The 16,393-nt window shown below is 40.7% G+C and overlaps 1 protein-coding gene across 1 annotated transcript in view; it reads left to right on the top strand.

Annotated features, from left to right (window-relative positions):
* LOC105822942 (lipopolysaccharide-responsive and beige-like anchor protein) overlaps positions 1-12,002 on the top strand; it is a 587,311-nt gene extending 575,309 nt beyond the window's left edge. The window contains exons 29-31 of the mRNA XM_012660015.1: positions 1,824-2,020; positions 6,634-6,785; positions 10,883-12,002. Of these exons, the coding sequence (XP_012515469.1) occupies positions 1,824-2,020; positions 6,634-6,785; positions 10,883-10,973 (440 nt within the window). The 3' untranslated portion in view covers positions 10,974-12,002. The remainder of the gene's footprint in view (positions 1-1,823; positions 2,021-6,633; positions 6,786-10,882) is intronic.
* Positions 12,003-16,393: the final 4,391 nt, after the last annotated feature.

The following is a 16,393-nucleotide window of genomic DNA, read 5'->3' as shown; positions in this document are numbered from 1 at the left end:
TAGTGCTTCCAATGCCATGAAATATTCCCTAGGATTCCTCTAATGTGAGGCTAGTCTCACTTCTTCTGGGATGTCAGTACTTTTGTTACAACTACTTTCCTAATTTATGTGGATAAGTTCCCTTCACATATATCTGGTGTCTCAGCATCCCACAGACAACTCTAATTTTATTCTTATTCAATTCAGATTCCACTTAGCTTTATTACTTGTCATTACTTTACTGCAGTTTCATCTTTGTTGGCCAGTATCTTTTTTTTTTTTAGAGACAGGGTCTCACTCTGTTACCCAGCTAAAGTCAGTGGCATGATCATAGCTCACTGTACCCTCCAACTCCTGGGCTCAGGCCATCCTCCTGCCTCAACCCTCCTGAGTAGGCGGGACTACAGGCATGTGCCACCATGTGTGGCTAATTTTTTAATTTTTTTTTTGTAGAGACAGGGTCTTGCTACGTTGCCTAGGCTGGTCTCAAACTCCTGGTCTCAAGCGAACTTCTTGCTTCAGCCTTCCAAAGTGCTGGGATTATAGGCATCAGCCACCATACTGATTATCCATTTTTATAAAATGTTATATGACTTTATAACTGGGAGACAAAGAGGCAACATGACTACAGAGTTTGGTGTCTGTGCATGAACTAAATAACATGCTCAGGGACCAGTCAGTGACACACTTTGAAAGAAATGATGTGATTGGTCACTGATCATCACGTACATCTGTTATTTACATAGTGATTTGTGGACTGAAAATCTACCCACAAAGTGTGTGCTTTATGCAGTTACTGTGACAACTGAAATTGGAACTGTGTTCTTGTGGGACTGGTGTTATTTAGGAATGATAAATGAAATTCATGCATGCTGGAGCTATGCAAAGACTGCCTGTATGGAGAGCACTAAAAACTTATAAACTCCCCGAATGACCAAGGAAAAGCTGAGAGCCTTATTTTCAAAAGGACATGGTTGCGATAGTCATGTGGGGGCCAACAATGATTCCATGCGGCCACAAGGAATTCAGCCAGGAGAGTAGCAGAGTGTATGCCCCAGTTACCCCTCTTCTCTGACTCAGATATCTCTTGGAATTTACCCATCACACAAAAAAATTTTTGTTACTTTTCCTTCTTTGCTTTGCATGTAGCAGGTATTCAACAGAAACAAAAACAACTCTGGTGTGTATGGGCTTCCCCTGGTGAGACGGGGGTCGTGGATGCTGCTGCTTGCTGTTGGGGCAGCAGGGAGGTGGACTAACTCAGTTGTGAAGTGGCAGAAAGATCCCAGTGTGAATTTCTGGGGGACCCAGGACCCCCTTTCCGTGTAAAGTTGTGAGCAGCGAGAGGGAAGGCGGCTTTGGCCTTCAGAATCTGCCCCAGCCGGTTTTCCCGGCACAGGCCCACAGTGCTGTGGCCATCAGGGCTCCTGTGAGATGCAGGTCATCATGTGCCTGACAGCAGCCCATGTTTGTTCGCATCCTAGCTTCCTTGAAGCTGTTCTAGCATTTGAAATTTGTCCTGTTCCTTTCTGAATTCCTCCAGTTTGCCTCTTAGCATAATGAGTTTCATAAAGTAACTTCCTGTCTCTTGAGGAAAAGTGAACTTGAACGTGCATGACTCTGCTTCTCTCCTCTCCCAAGTGGTGGGGAGATCTGATAAACATTAAGAGGAGATCTTGGAAAATAACTTATATGTAAGAGGATACATAGTTTTTTTTAAGGCTTTCTATTACACAATTGTAACATGGCACTGTAATCCTGTTTGACCTGTGCTCAAGATTCAGACCACATTTCTGTTTTCATTGAATAACTAATTTTGCGTTTTGTTTCTCCTCTATTCTCAGAAGGACCATGTCTCATACATTCCATGAATGGAGACCTGTTAAGGACCTTGGAGGGTCCTGAAAACTGCCTGAAACCAAAACTCATCCAGGCTTCAAGAGAGGGTCATTGTGTCATATTCTATGAAAACGGCCTCTTCTGTACCTTCAGTGTGAATGGAAAACTCCAGGCCACCGTGGAAACAGATGATAACATAAGAGTGAGTACCCTGTAGACCTTTCAGCCTTCTTGATTTTTACCTTCAAGTGTGGGAAAGGGTTCACCAAAGAAACCTCTGGGTTTTTTTCTGTTCATGTTTGTTTGTTTGTTTTCTAGAGACAGGGTCTCACTCTGTCACCTAGGCTAGAGTGCGGTGGTACCACCATAGCTCACTGCAACCTCAAACTCCTGGGCCCAAGCGATCCTCCTGCCTCAGCCTCCTAAGTAGCTGGGACTACAGGCGTGTGTGCCACCACACCTGGCTAATATTTTATATTTTATATAGAGACAGGATCTTGCTATATTGCTCAGGCTGGTCTTAAACTCCTGGCCTCAAGTGATCCTCCTGTCTCAGCCTCCCAGGGTGCTAGGATTACAAGCGTGAGCCACTGCGCCTGGCCCAGAAACCTATTTTTGAGTTGCCGAGGGCCCCTTTCCATGCTGACAGAAAATCATTAGGTACCCAAACGAGGCTCATGCACCTCTCAGACCACAGCAGGTCCCAGCCATGCTGACTGCATCACTCAGCCAATGAGCTGTGCATGAGGCCACTTATGGAAGCTGAGGACACACCTTTAGCAGAAAAGGTTTCTTAGAGGCTTCTGAAGCCATCCTGGGTGGCTTTCAATGGCACTGCTCAGTTTTGTTTTGTTTTTTTAATCTAAGAAAATTCACTTCATGGTATTGTTTGCTGATTATCAATAAGCTAAAACAGAGCATTAGATCATACCTAAAACTGGCTTTCTTTACAATTGAATAGGTTTGTGGTGGGAGCAAACAAGGATTGTGACTATTTAGGAGTAGCATCTAATTTCAGACTTTACTTCTTCATGGATAACAGGACCAAAACATGTTAAGGGAGTTGGGCTTCAAATTATGATGTGAATCAGGCAAACCTTTTTCCCATTTGGTACACCAGAAATGGAAATGCTACTGGACCTCCAGGGTCTTGCTTCATTTTCAGGACAGGGCTCCACAAGTATTAGAGGTTGAGGAAAAGAATAAGGAGTGTTCTTTGAGAGGCTCCTTGGTGCAGGTTAAGGTAAAATGAAACTGGAGTGACCCTATCATTTTCCAGAATGGGGGCTGGGAATGCATGTGACCTGTGTACAATGAGGGGATCTCGGACACGCTGGGGCAGGAGCAGGGTCACAGGGGCCTCTGCCCTCTGAGTGTGGCTTTAGGCTATCTTTGGGCATTTTACTCATTCCTATTCCTGACCTGTCATTTAAGCTCTGGGCAGCTTAAATGACAAAAATTTCCAGTTTCCCAGATCTAGCCTGATCACCCCCTTCTCCCAAGTAAATACCTGGGGTCAGGAAGTATTTAAGGAACAAAATCCCTACATATCGGTTCCATTGATCAGATGAAGAATCCTGTATCCCAGGATTAATTTCTTAATTCATTAGTCAGCTTCCTCCTCCTGCCTCTCCATACTCTCCATTGCGTTCTGCCGGCCTCCTCCACTAAGGCATGAACACAGACACACTCACATTCTACTTTTATTTTTCCCTTCCTTCCCATAATACTTCATTTAAACCAAGTACACATCAGAGGATTTTCCTTTCCTCTTTTCTTTACAATAATAATGTTGATAATCTGTCACTTTGAGTTGCGATTATATTGTCAGCTACGCTAATAAATCTGTAAAATAATTTGAAATCCCTAGCTGACTGAAACAATTTCCGTGGCATTTCAGTTAGCACCAGAGGCTCTGGGAAGTTCCTCGAGGCAGCAGGAGGAAGGCTTTCTGCAGACTGTTCACACACACATGCTTCTCCTCTCTGCCCTGTAGCCATCGTTTTTCCCTCTGTAATATTTCCCACTGGATTTTGGGCTTAAACAATCCGTTGCCATTTCCCCAGCACTCCTGCACTTTATCATGCTAACTTGCAAGTGGCAACTGTGTGATTACAGCACGCTGGCCTAAAATGAGCACTGCCTGCTCACGGCTCCAGAGACTGATACTTTCACAGCTAACTACCTCGGGAAGCAAGGAAGAAAAGCACAGGCTGGGGAATACGAGACACCACAGAGCAAAATTCCCCAGTTCCATCCTGCGGTCTGAGCCTATATAAGGAAAGAACACCATGGAAACAAACAAATTAGTCATCAGCTCAGACCAGAAATTAAGTTTCTGTGAAATACCAAGAACCCTGCAGGCAGGCAGCCTGGGGAAGTGGTACACTAATCAAGCCTTCCCACCTGTTTTTATTTTAGATTCCGGATTATTCAGTGGCATTTTGGTGAACAGCATATCATAGTTCACCAAACAGACAATGTTTAGATGTCTTAATGAATAAGTAGGCACCCTATACTGAGCAGCAAAGTTATTTTCTCCTAAACAAAGGATAACCACCATTTCACCCATAGGAACTCATTTATTTTCTTTTCCTGAGGCTGTGTTTTAGGATGTGGTCGTCCCCAACAGACTGCTGTGGGCCGCTGCTATCTCCTTAAAACCAGCACAGCTACAGTGTTGTGCAGTGCACTCAGGATTTCACAGGGCGAGATTAACATGTCTCTGGGGCCCTCTGAAAATCTCTAGTTATAATCCAGCCTGATACTGAGGAGGCCTGTTAGAATTAAGAACCATGTGAATGCTGATTTGGGTGGAAGATTCCGTAAATGTTACTCTTAGTGCCAGAGGAATGTGACAGATTTCTCACGTAAGAGGCCAACAAAATACTTTTTCACTTTGGGAGGTTCATTAAATGTTTTGAATGCTGATGCATGTATAGCCCTAAAAATCCAGGTTTATTAATAATTTCATTTCAGATGGAAGTAGGATTAGACATTCTTTACTAGAACAAAGAATTAAAGATTAATGGTTTTAATTTATGCTTTAATATAGCACTTGTGCAGTAAAAAGCCTCAAGTATAAAATTCAAGTGAACCACAACCATAAGGTTAATGGATTTTCATCAGCTGTATTTTATAAGTGTAGCAAATAATTGTTTGCCCTAGTCTTCATTGCAATTCCTAGATACCCCCTAGAGATTGTCATTTGTGCAGTGAATGAGGGAAAAAGATATTGATTTTTGCTCATCTTGAAAAAAAATCTTAATATCTGTGCTTAGTCAATAAGACAGAGAATACTTCTCATATGTAACTGTTTTTCATATCTTAGGTATATTTTTGTGTTCTTGAGAATAACCTATATTTAAGAGATTATTAAAAGTTGGTATGTTTGTAAATGTGAATTCAATGGCTTATGAAATAGTCCTTTATGATTTTTAAAAAATTTGTCAAAGAGTAAAGACTTAAGGTAACTATGCTAAAACTCTGAGTACAGTACAGTGTAAATATATTTTTCAGAAATTAGATTTTTTTCCTTCCTGGCTTGCTAGCACAGTCTGTATTCCCATGTGCATTGTGTCCAGGTGGATACAGATTACAGGTGTCTGCAGTGACTGTTAGAACTCCCAGTGCCACCCACTAAAGAAAGGAAATTTGTATCTTAGTAGGCTCAGAAAGCAAGGCTTAGAGGGAAGGCCAGGAGGAGAGGAAACAGTAACAGGGAGGGACCTTTTATATCAGGAGCAGGCACACTTTTTCTGTAAAAGGGCAGAAAGTAAATATTTTAGGCTTTGAGGACTCTATATTCTCTGTTAACATTCTTTGTGAAAGTAGCCATAAACAAATGGGTGTTGCTGTGTTCTGATAAAACCTTATTTATGGACATTCAAATTTGGAATTATATAAAATTCACGTCATGAAAAATTCCCTTTTTTAAACCGTTAAAAAATGTAAAAACAGGCTGGGCATGTTGGCTCACACCTGTAATCCTAGTACTCTGCAAGGCTGAGGTGGGAGGATCGCTTGAATCCAGGAGTTTGAGGTTACAGTGAGCTATGATGATGCCAGTGGGTGACCGAGCAAGACTCTGTCTCAAAAAAAAAAAAAGGCATACACAAACAGGTTGTGGTCTGCATTTGGCCCACGGGCTTTCATTTGTGGACATCCATTTTACAGGATCAAAGAGCAAACTCCGAGTCTGCACCTCTGTTCAGCACTGGCGGGAAAGGACAGGGAGCCACAGACTAGAGCTGACTAAATGACAGGCTGGAGCACTGTCAGTCCTGGGGTTTAATCACCGTGGAAGTTGTGGCTCTCTCCCAGGTCTTTTTCCCAACTGCTGTCCAAATCCAGCAGGCCCAGTGAAGGTGCCAAAGCTGCTGGCCACCTCCTTGGGGCAGAGGGGATGTGAGGTCAGCTGATGCTGTCTGTCACTCCTTGGCACAAAACAGGCTTAGCGGCGTGTCCACAGGACAACCAAAGAGATGCCAGGAGCTCCTCGTTAAGAGTGCTGGCCCCAGTCCATAACACGCACTGTCCCAGCAGCATTTTTAGAACTGGAAGAGTTTGCCACCTCGTCCTTAAAAAAACAAAAATTTAAAAAGCAAAACCATAAAATCTCAAGCATTACCTTTGTCCATTAGATGTCTGAAAAATGGCAGGTCGTCTACTACTCATGATTTCCTAAGAACTTCTTAGGGTCTCTCTTCTCCTTGCGCTACGGTAGCTGGCACAGTGTAAGAATGAATCTAACACGGGGTGGTGCTGAAGTTTCCCTAGAACCGCATCTCCACTGAATGTCGTTGTGTCCCACAGGCCATGCAGCTGAGCCGGGACGGGCAGTACCTGCTCACCGGAGGAGACAACGGCGTGGTCAAGGTCTGGCAGGTATCAGACCTCAAGCAGCTCTTTGCCTACCCAGGCTGCGATGCTGGAATCCGGGCCATGGCCCTATCGTACGACCAGAGGTAATACTGGGATCATGGTCTACTAATGGTAGTTTAAAACACTGGACAGGGGATTTCTTTAAATGGGCTGATGGATGAGTTGAATTCTGGGCTCACCTGTGCAATCAAAAAAGCCAATGAATATTTGGGTTTCCAAGACTCTTGACAAAGTGTGAGTTCTCAAGGAATACATAGGATTTAAGTGCAAAAGGCTCCAATTAAATTGCTGTAAAGTCTTTTATATTTCTTTAAAAGTACCTTTTTTGGCAAATAAAATTTTAAGAGCTATAAACATATTTAACATAAAATGCCTTTGTCTCTGCCCACAGGGATTCCACTGAAAGATATGGCTTATTTCCTAAAACCTCCCAAGTGGCAAATTTTGGGAGGATAATCTTTACCTGGCATCTTATTTCCTCTTAGCATATAGTCACTCATTTTAGTTCCTATTTTTGTTTATTGTAATAACATATACGTAAAATTAGCCATTTAAACCATTTTTAGTTGTACAATTCAGTGGCATTAGGTACATTCACAATGTTGTACAACCATTTCCACAACTTTTTCATCATCCCAAACAGCAACTCTACCTATTAAGCAGTGACTCCCCACAGCTCACCTCCTTCCTACTTTCTGTCTCTATGCATTTTCCTCTTCTAGATACCTCCTATAAGTGGGATCCTATAACGTGTGTCCTTTTGTGCCTGGCTTATTTGACTTAGCGTAATGTTTTCAGAGTTCATCCATGTTGTAGCATGTATCAGAAAATTCTATGTGGAACTTTTTGAGGAACCCCCAAACGGTTTTCCAAGTGGCTACATCATTTACATTCCCACCAGCAATGCACAAGGGCTCCAATTTCTTCACATCCTCCCATCACTTGCTATATTCTGGTTTTTTCGATAATAGCTGTCATAATGCATATGAAGTAGTCTCCCATTGTGGTTTTGATTTACACTTCCCTAATGACTACTGGGTGATGTTGTCTTTTCACTCTCTTTATAGTGTCCTTAGATGCACAAAAGCTTTTAATTTTTCTGAAATCAAATTTATTTTTTCTTTTGTTACCAGTGCTTTTGGTGTCGTATCTAAGAAATCATTGCAAAATCCAAGGTCATGAAGCTTTTCCCCTATGTTTTCTTCTGAGAGTGATATAGCTTTATAGTTCAACTTATGTTTAGGTTTTTGATCCATTTTGAGATGATTTTTGTATGTAACGGTAAGGGTCCAACTTTATTTTTCTTTTTCAACATTGTTTTGGCTATTTGGGGTCCCTTGAGAGTCCACATAAATTTTAGGATGGGTTTTCTAGTTCTGCAAAAAACATTGGTATTTTGCTACGGACTGCATTGATTGCTTTGGATAGTATTGACATCTTAACAATGTTAAATCTTCCAATCCATGAACATCTGATGTGTTTTCATTATTTATATCTTTTCTTTCAGCAACATTTTATAGTTTTCAGTATACAAGTCTTCTGTTTCTTCAGTTAAATTTATTCCTATTTTATTCTTTCTGATATCGTAAATGGAGTTGTGCTTTATTTTCCTTTTGGATTGTTATTAGTGTATAAAAATGCAGCTGATTTTTCCGTGTAGATTATGTATATTGCAAAATTGCTGAATTCATTTATTAGCTCTAACAATTTTTTTGTGGAATCTTTAGGATTTATTACATATAAGATCATATCATCTGTGAACAGAGATGATTTTACTTCTTTCCAATTCGGATGCCTTTATTTCTTTTTCTTGCCTAATTGCTTGATCCAGGACTTTCAGTACTATGTTGAATAAAAATGGTGGAATTGGGCATCCTTCCCTTGTTCTTGATCATAGGAAAAAGTTTTATCTTTGAGTATGATGTTAGCTCTGGATTATTCATAAATGCTCTTTATCATTTGAGGTAGTTTCCTTCTATTCCTAGTTTATTGAGTGCTTTTATAATGAAAGAATGTTGAATTGTGTCAAGTGGTTTTTTGGTTCCTTCAGTTAATGTGGCATATAGTACATTGATTTTTACATGTTGAATCATCCTTGCATTCCAGGACTAAATCCCACTTAGTCATGGTGTGTAATGCTTTTATCATGCTAGTGAATTCAGTTTGCTAGTATTTTGCATCTGTATTCATATTAGTCTGTAATGTTTTCTTGTAGTGTCTTTGTTTGGCTTTGGTGTCAGAGTAATGCTGGCCTCACTGAATAAGTTGGAAAATGTTCCCTCCTCTTTATATTTTTGAAAGCGTTTGAGAAAGATTGGTGATAATCCTCCTTCAAATGTTTGGGAGAATTCATCAGTGGAGCCATCTAGTCTAGGATTTTTTCATTAGGTTTTTGATTACTGATTCAATTGTTTCACTAGTTATAAGTCTATTCAGATTTTCTATTCTTCAATTTTGGTATATTGTGGTGTTCCTAAGAATCTGTCCACTTTATCAAGGTTATCCAGTTTGTTGGTGTACAATTGTTTCTAATATTCTCTTATACTCCTTTGTTATTTCTGCAAAATCAGTAGTAATGTTCCCACTTTCATTTCTGATTTTTGTAATACGAGTCTTTTCTTAGTCTAGCTAAATGTTTGCAATTTTGTAGCAAAATTTGATCTTTTCAAAGAGGAATCTTTGGTTTGATTTTGTATTGTATTGTCTATTTCATTTATCGCTGCTCTAGTCTTTATTACTTTCTTTCTCCTGCTAGCCTTGGGTTTAGTTTGTTCTTTTTCTAGTTTCTTAAAGTTAGGTTATTGATTTGAGATCTTTTTTAATGCTTGTGTTTATAGCTATAATTTTCTTCTTAGCACTGCTTTTGCCGCATCCTGTAGGTTTTGGCATTGTTGTGTTTTCAGTTTCATTCATCTCAAGGTATTTTCTAATTTCTCTTGAGATTTTTTTTTTTTTGACCCATTGTTTAATTTCCACGTATTTGTGAGTTTTCCTATATTGATTCCTAGTTTCTATGATGATCAGATAGTTTATATGATTTTAATCTTTCTAAATCAATCATTAAGATGTTTTGTGGCCTAACTTATGGTTGATCCTGGAGACTATGCCATGTGCACTTGAGAAATGTTATCGTATTGTTGTTGGGTTTTCTATGTATGTGTTAGGTCCAACTGGCTTACAGTATTGTTTTCCTCAAATTCTGCCTAGTTTGTTGTACCCATTATTGAAAGTGGGATATTGAAGTCTCCAACTATTATTATAGAATTTCTTCCGTCAGTTCTGTTAATGTTTGTTGCAAATATCTTGGGGGGGGTCTGATGTTTAGTGCACATATAATTTTTATATTTCCTTGTTGAGTTGACCCTTCTATCAATATAAGTATCCTCCTTGGTCTCTTGAAACAAACAGTTTTTGACTTAAAGCCCATTTTTGTCTGATATTAGTATAAGCCACCTCCGCTCTTTCGGTTACTTTTTACATGGAGTATCTTTTTCCATCCTTTCGTTTTCAATCTGTCTCTTTGGAGAGTTTAATCACTGATAAGGAGACTGACTTTTGCCATTCTGCTATTTGTTTTCTGTCTTGCTTAAAGTTTTATCCCTCATTAACACCTTCTTTTGTGTTTGGTTGACTTTTTTTATAGTGATACATTTTACTTCCTAATTTTGATATTACGTACTAAAGAAGATACTGAAGACTAGGCCCCTACCCAGAGCGTGATGGACATAGAATAGTCCTCCACAGAGGAGAGACCACTCAAATATGGCCAACAACACTCTTGTTCTTATTCTTCGTCTCTGTACCTGTCACTTGAATGTGTGTTGCTTCCTTCTTTTGATTCTGATGTCTATGCCAGTCTTGCCCTCACAGCCCCCTGCCCTTAGAAATTACCAAGTCTGTTCAGGTTTTAGTGACCCAGCTGCACCTACTGGCTATATTTGCCCTTTCAATGAAAAAGCAAGCTGTGGCTTGGATTACTTCTGGAGTGTGAGACACAGTATTCTGAGCTTATTCAAGGATATATTTTAGTCATTAAAGAAGTACCTTAGTTCTACAATTGCAGGTTTGACTGCCATCTTCCATATTTACCTCGTGGATTTGGGGAGGGCAGTTCTTCCTTTAGTAACAGAGCTCCTGGAAATACAGGTTTGTAAAACCCTTCTCTCTGTGCTTCCCCCAGGTGCATCATTTCTGGCATGGCTTCAGGGAGCATTGTTCTGTTCTACAATAACTTTAACCGGTGGCATCATGAGTACCAAACCCGCTACTGATGACGACAGTTGCTCATCAGCCCTGATCCCAGGATGGGCAGGAGAAGTATCCGAGCATCATTCTCTTAGAAATAGCTATCATCACATCTGAAAGGAACTTAAATTTGCTCAAAGAAGCAAAATATTTTTTAAAGTTAATTGCTATTTTTGTAGACTTTGCTTGACTTTTTTGGGGGGGACTAGCAAAGCAGAAAACTGGCTGCTGGGTTCTGTAGTTTAAAAAAAATCTATATTTTTAGTCATAATGAGAAGTCTATTTTCACCAATTATGGAAACATACAGTGGAGCTAGTAAACCCAATAATAAAAAAACATTTCCCATTTATCTGCAATCTTGAGAAATACATGATTTTAACATTGGGGAAATGGATAGGGGAAGTTTATGCAGAAATTTGGGTCCTGTATTTTTCCAAACAATTGTGCTTCTTCAGCACTGAAATTTCTGGGATTTAGATAATAATGTTTAAATTATGGTAAATGTAATTTAAAACATCTCAATGAATTATTTCTATCAATCAATATTATTCTTTAAGCATGTTTTAGACCTAGAAAAGTACGGTTTGGGGGAGGCTATTTTATTTTACTGTGTGTTAACATAAAGGGTCTAAGTTGTAGCAAGTGTGAAATAGTTACCATTTTTTCCTGATCTGTCATCTTTGTAGCACAACAAAATGAAATGATGGAAATGCTCTTGGGCTCACCATCTTTGTTTTTCTTTTAAAGTAAATGAAAGTACCAAAGTTCACCCCTGAGGTGTGACTGTGCCCAGTGAGGCAGGGCCATTGCTGGGGAACCCCATCCCCAGTTTGAGGACAGAGGCTACCAGGTGCTGTATTAAGCAACACCTGTTTTACCTTCTATTTGTTATTAAACTATCTCCACCTTCCTTTTGATTAGCAATTTGTACTAAGAAACAATGTATTTTGGTGTTGTATTATTCTACTTTTCTAGTAGAGTGCTGTGTGGAAGTCTGTGAAATATTTGAGAAAAGGCCTGTATTGCATAAATAAATTTCTTTGTATGTTGTGAACTTTGAGTTGAAACTGACATTCTATCTCTTATTTCTCTTGCAACTTCCCTAAAGTTGTCCCTTCTCACCCACCCCCACATACAGTTAGTTATTCTCTAAAAGCAAAGAATTGGAATGAACAATTCAGTTGACAGGAAAAAATTCAATAAAATGGCATTTGCACTTGAATTGTTGTAAATCTAAATTTTAAACATTAATAAAACAGTTGTTCACAAAGAAAATGCCAAACTCTGATTCAGTCATAGTTTTTGATCAATAAACCAATAAGAGAGAGACCCTCCTAACTGAAACAGGAAAATGGGCTTTCTCTGGCCAGATATCTCCATTTCATTGGGACTTACACACAAGACCTAGACCTGAATCTTACAAGTGACTAAACAAGGGACTTCATGATTTTATAAACCATTAAGAAAGAAAAGAGATGGTAAAATATGAGGGAGAGAAAGAACTTCTTAGTATCAAAGAAATACCCAAGTTACTGGTAAAGTAACTAACTAAAAACATCCTCACTGGTATTAACTTATGAAAATTACACTTTAGAAATTTAGGGGAAAAACAATAGATGAAGAAAATTAGCACTAAGTCATGTGCCACACATATGATACTTCCAACTACCCTGTCTTAAAAAGTCTAAAGGAAGGTTAATAAAGCAGCTTCCTTTGGAACCTAAAAAAAGAAAAAAAAAAAATCATCTCCACTCCACCGCCTTTATCATTTTTAAAACCTACAACTATGGAAAATTAACTGAAATTTAAGTAATACTTCATAAAATATAGCTGGCATCTGCTTCTTAATGACAGAATCTGTTTACAGTATCTTATGTTTACTCAACCTTCACTTACCCAATTTTAACTCTTTAACAGAGATGACTTCAAATAAATATAAACCAATTAGGAAAAAAAAAAGTCAAAGTAGAGGTGGGTTGGGGATGAAGCCGAGCACATTCGGTAAGTGGCTGGGGCTGTGTGTCTCGTCTAAAATGCATTGTCTCAAGAAATTAAGATTTTTCCTTCCTGACATTGATTGTTACTGAAATATAACCAAGTCCCTGAGATGCTGTCATTTAAGAAATACCACTAGATCTCCGGGAGAAAGCAAGAGGGCTTATAAAACAGAGAACATGAAAATCCGAAACACACTGATACAAATTTGTTAAGACAACTCACTCTCAGAGGAGCATCTTATCCCAAAGTATACCAAATATCCATAAATAAATGTTTTTATAAATTAATTCAATTCACTCTCCCAGTGAAGAAACTAGCATACAGAACAGGGAGATTCCAAATGGCCTGCACAGAAACCACAAGCAGCCGTGTTGCGTGTAGGACGTGAGGTTAGTGGCTTCCAACCCCAGGGTTGCCCTTTTCCACTCAGCTCTAACAGCGGGGCTGAGCCAGGGGGTCACGTGTCCTCCTGTCCCTCATGAGAGGGGCAGTGAGATGGCAGTGGTCGGGTGAATCAAGTTTATAGGAGATGGCCAGGGAATCCCGGAATGCAGCCTGTCTGCACCTACTTTGTACCCTTTTTAGGAAATATAACCGAATTGAAACATCGTGTAACAGTTTAGAGCCACAGAGGTGGCGGTTGGGGTGGAGAGTCTCACTAGGTATCTTTCATACTTTTTCACTGGATAAGATTTCAGGAGCTCCTGCCATGCAAATCCCTTACCTGGTTCGGTCCTTCCTACTGTCTCAGTCCTGCCCCATTTTCCATCGCTGCTGAAGAACACAGCAGACCCGTGATACGAACAGATCAAGAAGCAGGAGTACCTTTCATTTAAACAGCTGGAAGAACCCACCACTAAGCTTGGTGTGTGCAAGATTACAGAGCAGCAGCCAGTCCCATGGCCTCATGTGAAATCAGGGCAAAGTGTGTGCACAAAAACAGAGAGGAGAGAACATGACTTAAATCTCAAAATCTGCACAAACCATACGTACGAGCAAATATGCCAGTGCCTCCACTTGGCTATTTCTGCCCGACCACAGTGCAAGGAAATGATTTTCTACTTCAACCAGGACAGCAACCGGCCTACACCCTTTTTTTGTAGCATGAAGTCTAATCCCTGTTAATCGTGTAGGCTTCACAAATTATCTTTGTAGGGGATAAAAAACCTTTTAAAAATTCTTTTCAATTTCCTCTCAGATGAATGGGTGAAATATCTTTTGTATTTTTTTTTTTTGATAGATTTGAAAAGTTGAGTCCATGAGGAAATTCTTGGGTCCTCTTTAGTCATAAGATGACTACCTAAAAACCCAAGACTACTGTTAGTGACACTGACACTTCACTCCCAGCCCCGCTGCTTCAAGAACGGGAAACGCAGATTGCTCAGAGGGAAGCAGATCACACTGGTGTCTCTGAAGAGACACCAAGGTGCTTTGGCCTTTGGCAGGCTATCATCTCTGCAACACCAGGCTCCTCTGGCAAGGTTAGAAGACAAACTATAAACGTTTCTGTGAATTCAGAGACCTCAGCGATCACATGCCAGAAACATGAAGTGAATTATTTCTCTGTCTCAAGTTCAGGGATATTTTTCCTTGCCAAAACCATAATTTGTGCGGGGAGTTGGGAAGGCCTGTTATTTCCTCATACCTGGCAGGAAGAAGCTGGCTGCTTTGCAGCTTTGGACTTGGATCATTTGAAAGACGATCCCCAGACCCAACTTCAGCCTCAGCACTGACAGGTGTCAAACCAAGCCTCGCAAAGCACCAGACTTGGTCCCCTGTGACGGAGCCATCCTGACCGTGCTAGAGGCCTGTGGTGCCCAGCTCTGCCCAAAATGACAGGGGTATAGCAGGGAAAGATGATCATCTCTGTATCAAATATACCCTTTTCTTCCCCCCAATCTTTCAATGCTGGCAAGGAGCTGTCTCTGAGTTCAAGAGCCTTAACCCCCTGGCCTAGACTAACCAGCGCTGCACAGGCCAGCTTCCCTCTGGAGAAACTGCTGTCTAACTTTGATCTAAATGGACTCAGGGGTCTAAATGACCCCCGTGTCAGGGGTAGAAAACCTGCTCCACCCCACCACTGCCTTATGACTGACTTGTCCCTTCTAACGCATCTCTGACCACCAAGAGGCCAGCCTAGTTACGAGGGGCGCCTGCCCTGGAATCCAGAACCAGCCTGGATGAGCTCTTGGCTCTTTTGAGTTTCCTTATTCATTAACAGAGCGATCCGTATCTATCCCTCAGGACTGTGAGGTGGCGCAAATGAGACTGGATGAAATACTCTGTGAGCTGTAAACTTCTGTGATTGTTATTGTCTAGCATCCAGGCATTTCCAAGAACTAGATGATCATTCCTTTAGAAAGCAGCTGATTCTGTCACTGGACTGCTCTGTTACCACTCTGCACTGAAATTTGACCTTTCGTGCCTCCTACCTGCTAACCTCGGGCTGACCATCCAGAGCAACTAAAGTCAGTCTGCACCCCCTTCTGCAGAACAGTTCTTAATACGGCCAAACACATCAAGCAAATGTGTTTCCAGTTTTCTCTAATGCCTCACAGTTTTCCCCTCCAGTACTTCACTGCCAAGGGCTTCAACCCCCGACCACACCAGCTGTACTCTGACCTCGGGTGGTCATTGCTTTCTCTGCACCCCACACGCCAAGGCTCCCAGAACAGAACTCCAGCCCCAGCTCAGCCGCCCGGCTAATACTGCCACAACCTGCCCACGCTTCCCATGTGCAGTTAGACTATGCTAACATTTATTAGCATTAGCTTATGCTCACATTTAAGCAGCTCATTTGGCTCCTGGTGACTTGGTGATCACTGAAATTCTGCACTGCCAGGCTGTTCACATGAAGCGGTGCTGTAAGGCAAGTCCCTGGGTGGCCAGGTGATAGAATCTCAGCACTCCATGCTCTGATTTCACGCCACAGGTTTGGATCAGTGTCCTAACCTGCTGACATCATTCTACATGAGTTCATTCCATTTCAAACAACAGATAAGCATTCTTTCTACATCGTCATTCGCATCATATGAAAAAAAGGGGGAAGGTGGCCAAAGACCAAAGACTGTCTTTAGAGCTGCCCTGTCCATCACGGCAGCCACTAGCCACGTGTGGCTATTCAGTACTTGAAATGTGCCTAGTCCAATTGAGATGTGCTATAAATGCAAATACACATCAGATTTCAAAATCTTAGTACAAAAAAAAGAACGTAAACTATCTCAATGATTTTTTGATGCTGATTACATGCCAAGGTAATATTTTGGATATATTTAAGCATATTAAGTTAAATAAAATACACTAAAAATTAACTCACCTGTCGCTTTAAAAAAATTTTTACTGTGATACTAGAACATGTTAACTTACGTGGCTTGTGTTATTTTCCTATGGGACAGCCAACTGCTCTCGAGCTCTTTCTCCAAGACAACATCAATCAGCATTCTTTCT

Source organism: Propithecus coquereli, unplaced genomic scaffold (genome assembly GCF_000956105.1).
Source record: "Propithecus coquereli isolate 6110/MARCELLA unplaced genomic scaffold, Pcoq_1.0 Scaffold65, whole genome shotgun sequence".
NCBI lineage: Eukaryota > Metazoa > Chordata > Mammalia > Primates > Indriidae > Propithecus > Propithecus coquereli.
Note: the sequence above shows the minus strand (reverse complement) of the source record. Positions and strands in the feature narration are given on the sequence as shown.